Source organism: Octopus bimaculoides, chromosome 5, assembly GCF_001194135.2.
Source record: "Octopus bimaculoides isolate UCB-OBI-ISO-001 chromosome 5, ASM119413v2, whole genome shotgun sequence".
In the NCBI taxonomy this organism is placed as follows: Eukaryota; Metazoa; Mollusca; class Cephalopoda; order Octopoda; family Octopodidae; genus Octopus; species Octopus bimaculoides.
This window is the reverse complement of record NC_068985.1, coordinates 4934072-4943689: the sequence shown is the minus strand read 5'-3', so window position 1 is coordinate 4943689 and position 9618 is coordinate 4934072. Positions and strand designations below refer to the sequence as shown.

The 9618-nt window shown below is 38.6% G+C and overlaps 1 protein-coding gene across 2 annotated transcripts in view; it reads right to left on the bottom strand.

The window, feature by feature from the left end:
• LOC106878670 (NSFL1 cofactor p47) overlaps window positions 1-9618 on the bottom strand; it is a 28998-nt gene that overhangs the window by 16170 nt on the left and 3210 nt on the right. The window contains exons 2-3 of one of the 2 annotated variants that reach the window (XM_052968121.1): window positions 3769-3911; window positions 1162-1251 (exon numbers count right to left, since the gene is read on the bottom strand). In XM_052968121.1, the coding sequence (XP_052824081.1) occupies window positions 1162-1251; window positions 3769-3911 (233 nt within the window). The remainder of the gene's footprint in view (window positions 1-1161; window positions 1252-3768; window positions 3912-9618) is intronic. The other variant, XM_052968122.1, reaches the window with a different exon arrangement.

The window sequence follows — 9618 nt, the reverse complement described above, 5'->3', positions numbered from 1 at the left end:
TGCCAGATCAGATTGGAGCCTAGTGCAGCAGCTGGCTCTCCAGACCTCAGTCAAACCGTCCAACCCATGCCAGCATGGAAAACAGACATTAAACGATGATGATGATCTCTCTCTCTCCAGCCGAGTAATCTTGTACTTCTTCTACAAGACACCTGTTTCTGTCTCATTCTAACCTTTCATCATCCGACACAAGGTAACTTCTTCCGATGGACCTCTCAAAAGATTTTTTTGTCTTGCAAATTACTTGGTAACCCTGCCAGTGCTGGTGCCATGTGAAAAGCATCCAGTCCACACTGTAAACTGAAACTGTTTCTTTTGAAACTTTTGTTTGAGGAGGTCAGGGTTTAGAGTAATTTTAGGCACAATATGACACAGAAACAAGATTAAATGGATTAAGTTGATGCAGATATTGTTTGGCTTAAAATCTTTGTTGATTCAGGTTTGGAGTGAAAAATCTATGTAGGATGAGTATACCCTGGCACTTCGCCACCATCTCTATCCTGCTGTCTCCCACTCAATCTCTCTCTTTTTCCTACACTTCCCTCAGGTTGGGTAACTATGTATCTCCTTTGCGGCAGAAAGCCTGTTTCTGTCTTCATTCCTGATCTCTCTCTCGCCAGCCAGGTAACCGTGTACCTCCTCTAAAGCAAGACACCCATTTCTGTTTCTGTCTCACTATAACTTTTCATTATCTGTCACAAGATCCTCCAATGCCCCCTCCTCTCTCAAAAGATTTTTTTTTGTCTTGCAAGTTACTTGGTGACACTGTCAGAGCAGGTGCCACTTAAAAAGCACCCATTCCACACTGTAAAGTGGTTGGCATTCAGAAGGGCATCCAGCTGTAAAAACCTTGCCTGTGCTTGTGCCACATAAAAAGCACTAAGTCCATTCTGCTTACTGGTTGGTGTGAGGAAGGTCATCCAGCTATAAAAATCCTGCCAAAACAGGCACAGAAGTCTGGTGCTGGCTTCTGCTTGGCCAGTCTTGTCAAATCGTCCCGCCCATGCCAGCATGGAAGGCAGACATCAAACGATGATGATGATGATGTTAAGTTGCAGAAGGTCATAGATCTCAAGAAAACCTGATTGAAGTGTTTAGGAGAAGATTTGAATGGGAATACTCATTACATTTTGCTTACTAACAGAATTACTGTTAAAATACCTGTGTTCAGATCCACCGGCATAGAAGGCTTGTCCTTCCTCATCACTATCTGCAGTTTCTCCTTGTCTCATATCAGCGATAGAGGCAAATCTGCCAAAAGAAAGATCTTACTATGTTAATAAATAATTTATAATATAATAAAGCTCATCACTACAAATACAACTGCCTTATACTGGTTTTCTTAACCCTTTTGTTACCATATTTATTTTGAGATGCTCTGTGCTTCTTTCAATTAATTTTAAAAATAACAAAGAATTTAGTAAAATAACTTAGTTATCATTAAGCTAGTGTTAGGAACATAAATTGTGACTAAGGTTTGGTGGAAGATTTTAATTCAAACTTATGAAAACAAGACATTTATACTACAGAGCCAGAGGCGGTTTCAGCCAGGTTGGTATCAAAAGGGTTAAGAATTGTTTCTCTATTATATATTTTAACCCTTTTGTTACTGTATTTCTGTTGATATGCTGTGTTTCTTTCAATTAATTTTAAATATAGCAAAGAATTTAGTTATCATTAAGCTGGTGTTAGGAACATAAATTGTGACTAAGGTTTGCTGGAAGATTTGAATTCAAAACTTATGAAAACAAGACATTTGTAGTACAGAGCCAGAGGCAGTTTCAGCCAGGTTGATATCGAAAGGGTTAAAGAGTGTTCTTTGGTCTTGATAAGCATTCATATAGAACACGATATACATTTAGAAAAAAAAACCCTTTTTTTGCATACATAATGAAATAATTTCTTTACTTGCTTCAGTCATTGGACTGCAGCCACGATGGGGCACGGCCTTGAATGGGTTAGTCAAACAAACTGACCCTACTGCCTTTTTCTTTTCTTTGTTGTTACAGCCTGGTACTTATTCTATTAGTTCCTTTTTGCCGAACCACTAAGTTACAGGGACATAAACAAACCAACATTGGTTGTCAAGTGGTAGTGAGGGACAAACACAGACACATAGGTATATACATGCATCATTTTATTGTGAATGATGTTTGATCACAGTCCTGCTCAATCACGTTTGACCTAAGGGTTATACAACATACACTACTTCAATAAGAGTGTATCCTTGTAAAACAATTGGAGGAAACCTCTCTGTGGTTGTTCTATATTTAAGAGATGAGGAATTATTTACATTTCACGGATATTTGTCCTCATCTTGTTTGTTGTTAACAAGATGATATACCCTCCAGCTTTCATCAGGTGTCTTGAGGAAATTTCAAACCTGGGTTCTCATTCCTAAGGTATTTTTCAATGTTATTATTATTATTATTATTATTATTATTATTATTATTATTATTATTATTCAGGTGACTGCCTGGAATCAAGCTCAGAATCTTGGGGTTAGGAGCCCGCACTCACTACGCCATATGCCTGTGGGCATATGGCGCAGTGGTTGTTGCAGTTGTTAGAAATACCATCCAAGTATTATATATATATATATATATATATATATATATATCAAAGTCTGTAGGACAAGGACAGACCAAGGGCTAAATAATAACAACTTGCTGAACTTGTAGCCATATACACTAACTCTAAAAATGGATTAATTCCTTAGCATTCAAATTATTCTGTCAAATACAATGTTCATTCAGGCATTATGTCATAGCTTCAAGATCTTCATGATGGGATTTGTTATTTCTAGAATAACTTTGTAGCATAGGTGTGAATGGCTTGAGCATAAAACAGGTAGAATATTTTGGCTGGATATGGCCAGTTTGAATGCTGATGGGTTAAACAGAAAAATAAAATCAAAATAATCCTAAAGTGATGGTTTGTTGCCAACTTAACGTGGCAGTTTCAGGAAAAGGAAGAATGCTACTGCTATCTAGCCCCAGGAAACACCGTTTCCAGTTGGCTATGTGACACAAGCATTCTGTGGCCTTAAGTCTTCAAACAAGGGAGATAAGCACCTCCACCCAGCAAAGCCAGCATCCGGAGACTAGTTTCAGAGTCATTGCTCTTCATCAGTCTGGAGTAGCTTGGCTTGCTAGCTGTCAATGCTTATTCGCCTTTGAAAACTTACAGAATTTCAAGTGAAATAAATTCACTGATCTAAAAAATTAAAAATATTGGATCTCTAAATCTCTGAGAGAGACTTATACAGTAGCAGCACAATAAAGTGATTGTTTGTTGCCAACTTAATGTGGCAGTCCCAGGAAGGGGAAGAATGCTACTGCTGTTTGGAAACACCGTTTCCAGTTGGCTATGTAACACAAGCATTCTGTGTCCTTAAGTCTTGATTTAACTCTTTTGTTACCAAATTTCTTTTGAAATATACTGCCACTGTTTCAATTGATTTTCAAAATAATATAGAATTTAGTTAAATAACTTTATTATTAAGCTGCCATTTGGAACATAGACAGCATGAAATTTTGAGGGAGAATTTTAAATTAGATCATGTTGATACCATGTAAAAAGCACCCAGTACACTCTGTAGAATGACACTGTAGGGTAGGTGTGGGAGGCCAGATCTGGCTGGGGTGAACATAAAACAGCGATAATATTTGGACCAGATAAGGATGGTTTAAATGCTAAAGAGTTAGACAAAGCTGTTTTCCATTGTTGTCTGTTTATATAAAGGAGAGCAAACTCTAACAAACTAACCGAGGGTTTCCTTCTTGGGTCACTGGAGTAGGATCAAATGCCGGTCCCGAAGGTGGTTTCGTAGCTTCAGGTATAGGTGCAGATGGAAACATATCGTACATATCAGGTTCTTGGTCATCTTTGTAAAAACTCTCCATGGCAAGCTGGAATGACAGGAAAGGGATAATAAACTTAACTTGCCGCAAGTTGGTTGACTTGAGCTGAAGTAAAGGAGTTTCGGATCTTTTTTAAAACGGGGGCCACATTTTTCATTAACGAAACACTTTGAAACTTGGAACACTGGTAGAATGTGTCATATAAAACATCTTTTTCTCTTAGTCTTCTTAAAAAAAAAAGAAATCCCTAAGTTATTCCATGTTAAAGTTGTCGTATTTCTGTAATTTCAACCAATCACTGACGTCCATTCAGCCGATATACATTAAGTGCCGACTACATAAACAAACGATTCTGAAACAATTCTATCGGTGTTAGGGTTAGGGTTAGGGTAAAACAGCAAATTTAAAAAGAAAAAAGCAAAACGAAGCTATGGAGATTAAATACGCTTTACACCGCTTAATCAGCCAAAGGAGTAAATGTAAACAACTGAATACTTGTCAGTGATTGGTTGAAATTATTGAAATAAGATAATTTTTTACATGAAATAAATTCGAATACAAAAATATTTTTCTGTTCTAGAACACAAAATAGATAAGTATACAAAGTTTGAAAGTCTTTCGGTACCAAAAACACTACGTAAAACATTAATGAAAAATGTGGCCCCCGTTTTAAAAAAGATCCGGAGTTTCAAATGCACTGATAAATGTATGCAAGGCATGGTTGAATTGACAAGAAAATACGTCAATGAACAATGGCTAATGAAGAAAATGCATTTACAAGAAGATGATTGTAGATCAGTGGCTCTCAACTGAGGACCATATAAGATCTTGGGCGGGGTCCATGCAACCAAAATAGTAAAATGGGTCCACAAGTAGTATTTTATGGTCCATTAAAAATGTTTTGTTTTTTTTTAGTTGTATCTATTGCAAGAAACAGGTTTCTTTCTCTGATATTTTACATAGTTTGGCTTACACAAGGGAATGTGTGATAAACAAAATAGGAATTTTGAAAGAAGTTTCTACAAAACTAGTTTTTACACACTGAATGGCTATGGGGGTCCACCAGAATAAAATGGTAATCAAAGTTCCAGAGATGAAAAATGGTTGAGAACGACTATTGCAGATTTTAGACGACGTAAACCAAAGAAAAGGCTTGTAAGATAGCAAAAGGTAATGCTTTCTTTTCTACTCTAGACACAAGGCCCGAAATTTTGGGGGAGGGAGCCAGTCAATTAGATCAACCCCAGTACACAACTGGCACTTAATTTATTGAGCCCAAAAGGATGAAAGGCAAAGTCAACCGTGGCAGAATTTGAACTCAGAATGTAGCGGCAGACGAAATACCGCTAAGCATTTCACCCGGCGTGCTAACGATTCTGCCAGCTCGCCGCCTTAGTCCTCCTCCTCCTCATCATCATCGTCGTTTAACATCCACTTTCCATGCTAGCATGGGTTGGACGATTTGACTGAGGACTGGTGAAACCAGATGGCTACACCAGGCTCCAATCTGATTTGGCAGAGTTTCTACAGCTGGATGCCCTTCCTAACGCCAACCACTCAGAGAGTGTAGTGGGTGCTTTTTACGTGCTACCGTCACAAAGGCCAGTCAGGCGGCAACGGCTACGCTCAAAATGGTGTATTTTATGTGCCACCCGCACAAGAGCGAGTCCAGGGGCACTGGCAACGATCTCACTCGAAAGTCCTTCCACATGCCACAGGGCACAAGTGCCAGAAAGGTGACGCTGGGCACAGGTGCCATCACGATTTCGCTTTCGCTTGCCCCAATAAGTCTTCGCAAGTCATGTACAAATAATGTACATCATGTGGGAAATGCTGAAAAAGTCACTTTCAGTAATCAAAAATACAAATTGTGACTGACTAATCTACTACTGGTCATCAAAAAAAGCTGATTTAGTATTCTGCTTTGGGGCAGCATTTGATGAATGTCTTCCATTTTTATTGATATAGAACATTTAAAACCTGGCGCAAATGCAAAGGCGCAGCATGGCTGTCTGGTAAGAAGTTTGCTTCCCAACCACGTATGGTTCTGAGTTCAGGCCCACTGCGTGGTACCTTGGGCAAGTGTCTTTACTATAGCCTCAGGCCGAGCAAAGCCCTGTGAGTGGATTTGGTAGACAGAAACTGAAATTACACACACAAACACACACATAAAGACAGATGAAATGTCGCTAAGCATTTCACCCAGTGTGCTAACGTTTCTGTCAGTTTGCCACCTTCAAAGGGTAATGATTTAAATAAATTTATTTACCTTAACCTTTACTGTCAAATGCAATGCTTTATTTATTCATGTTGTTTTGAATTAATCATGCACTATCTCATAGTTCTGAGACTTTGATGATGTGGTTGCTTGCTTATTCTTAGAGTGGCACTATAAGATAGGTGTGAGAGGTCACATTTGGCCAGATTTAACAAGAAACAGCTAGAATATTTTAGCTATATAAGGCTGGTTTAAATGCTAGGGGGTTTAATTAAACTGGCCACCTTAATTTAAATCAGTTAATTCACTGGATGGATAAAAAGGACGATTAACTGTTTCTGAATTGTGTCGAATGATGAATAAACAGTCAAAAGTTGGCTCCCTTGCAGGTTCAACAAATCAAAACTACAAACTGACCAGTGAACCTCTACATGATAGCTTGAAATATTAAAAATTACAGCCTAATTCTTCCTCAAATCACACCTTGCTGGCAGTCTATCAGTTACGATGATAAGGGTTCCAGTTGATCTGATCCACAGAAAAGTCTGCTTATGACATTAACATGCAAGTGGCTGAGCACTCCACAGACACATGTACCCTTAAGGTAGTTCCCAAGGAGATTCAGCATGACACAAAATGTGACAAGGCTGACCCCTTTTGTATTACAGGTACCACTCATGTTTGCCAGCTAAGATGAATGGAACAGTATGAAATAAGGCGTCTTGCTCAGTGACACTATATGCCACCAGGAATTGAACTCACAACCTCTAATCAATTACTCTAATCACTTGGCATACACACTGTCACTGCAATAGTCCGTTATATGGAAAAACGGAATGGTCAAGGCTGGAACACCTCTCATCACAAGTCTACTTGGTCACAGCTAAACAAATACAGGACAAACCTAAGGTATTAGAAAGCCGAGCAGTGAGAGAAAGAGGAATGTAAACTCATTCCTTCTATACTTTTGGGATGTGGGGGGGAAAATAGAAGAGTGTCCTGACATTGCTTTATGGTCTGTTGACTGCTCCTTAGATGAGATGCACACAATCCCCTTCCCCAATCAATAGCATTAAATATTCTGGTACTACATAAAGCAGTCATAAATTAGGCTATCACCATAGCAGATAATATATTTGTGATTTACATGGGTGTCACATATCATCATCATCATCATCGTTTAACGTCCGCCTTCCATGCTAGCATGGGTTGGACGATTTGACTGAGGACTGGTGAAACCGGATGGCAACACCAGGCTCCAGTCTGATTTGGCAGAGTTTCTACAGCTGGATGCCCTTCCTAACGCCAACCACTCAGAGAGTGTAGATGTATATATATATATATATATATATATATATAAACAACATTTGCTACCATACAAACTATAAATGGTCTGGAAGGAGACTCACCTCTTCTTTTGTTAAATAAAGCTGTGTTGTCTGAGATAAGAAGATACCTCAGAAACCTTGCGATTGTGTGGTTTAATCCCTTAGCATTTACAGTGACCGTATGAGGCCCAAGTAGCCTACCTGTTTTATGTTCAAACTGGTCAAATATGGCACCTCATTCCTAACCTACAATGTCATTCTAAAAATATCAAACACACCATCAAAATCTTGAAGCTATGAGATCATGCATGATTAATTCGAGACAATGTGAATAAATAAATAAGCATTTCATTGGACAGAATAATCTGAATGCTAAAGGTTTAATGACAGAATGGCATTAGATTCCATTTCCAACTCATCGCTCTCAAAGTCAATACACAAGGCAGAAGTGCCTGCTACCTCCGATATTGAAAAGCTAAGAAGTGGTTCTTTTAACTGAAAATGGAATTACTGTCTCCAGTGTTATTAATATTTCAATGGAAATATACCAAGGTGACATGCTACCTGTACGTCTGATTATTTTGGCCCCAAATCCACTGGCTATGTCATAGAGTCTGCAACAGCAGAACACACTTATATTACCTATAAATTCTCTGTGGATTATCTAAAGATCTATGCTTGAAATATTTAGAATTCTGAAATCAAAACATGTTTTGCTATTAACAACTGAATGTGGAAAAACTGTTCTTCAAACCCAAGATCTTTGCATCAATGGTCTCTGTCTCCCTCTCCATGTAATTAGTGGTACAAAAAAACCTAGGTATTTAAAAAGGGGGTGTAAACAAAGAAAATTATAAGTGACTAAGCAAAACATCAGTCAGAGCTTTCCTCTTACAGCAACAGAATATCCCACAATGCATTTGCAGCACAATACTGATACCAAAGTCTGCTCCCTAGACGTTGAAACCTACAAGATCCTGACACCAACTGCAAATTTCCAGAGAAACAGTGATATTTGGGTTAGTTTTGCAGAGTAATACAGCAACAATTATCTCTGCCCATGGCCCTCAAGTGGGTCTGCCAAATGAACAAAAGGACCACTTTTATGATATTCTTCTGCAGGTTACCTCAAAGACAAATGACAATGACTCCATCTTTGTGATTGGTGATTTCAATGTACATATTGGGCAGCACCCAGATATCGTCCACGATGCACATGGGGGCCATGGAATTGGTTCCCAAAACAGGGAGGGAACAAGGCTACTGGAGTTCTGTGATGCGAATGACCTAATGATCTGCAACACCAACTTACATGCCGCTGACACGAGAGCTGGTCAGGGGACACTGACACACACACACATATACATACATATATGTTACATTCACACATATATATATATATATATATATATATATATACGCCAACAAACTCCCACATTGCATCAAAAAAGAACTTGTGATAGAAGGGCTAAAATTCATCCTGGAAAATAATTACTTCGTCTTCAAAGACAAAAACCTCTCGACAAAAATCGGGGACTGCGATGGGTACAAGAATGGCCCCCTCCTTTGCTAACCTAGTCATGGGATATCTAGAAATTAGTCTTTATCGTAAGGTTCTAGAAAAATATGGCAACCCATTCTCTCTCTACATAGAAAATAACTGGAAGAGATACCTGGATGATCGTTTCATTCTTTGGGATGAAAATATAGAGAAACTTAAAGAATTCCAAGCACTTTTAAATGAACTTGAAGTAAACATTCAATTCACAATGGAGAATATCCATCAACAACTTCCCTTCCTCTACATACTCATTAAGAAATCTAACATAATAGAAACAGATATATATTATAAGCACACAGACTCCAACCAATATCTACCATTCAACTCATGCCACCCCGGAATGAATATCCCCTTCAACCTAGCAAAAAGGATATGTACTATAGTTTCTAATGCAAACACCAGAGACACACAACTACATGAACTAAAGGATACACTCATCACCAGGAACTACCGACCTTCACTAATTGACATATGCTTTCAACGTGCCCTTCAACTCAACATCCACAAACTCAGACATCCCAAATTAAAGAAGGATTTACAACCGAACACCCTACCATACATCTCCAAACACAACTCTCTTAACAATGAAGCCTTCGACACCATCCTCCAAAACATTCCCCTACTAAAAAGGGACCACAGAATGAATTT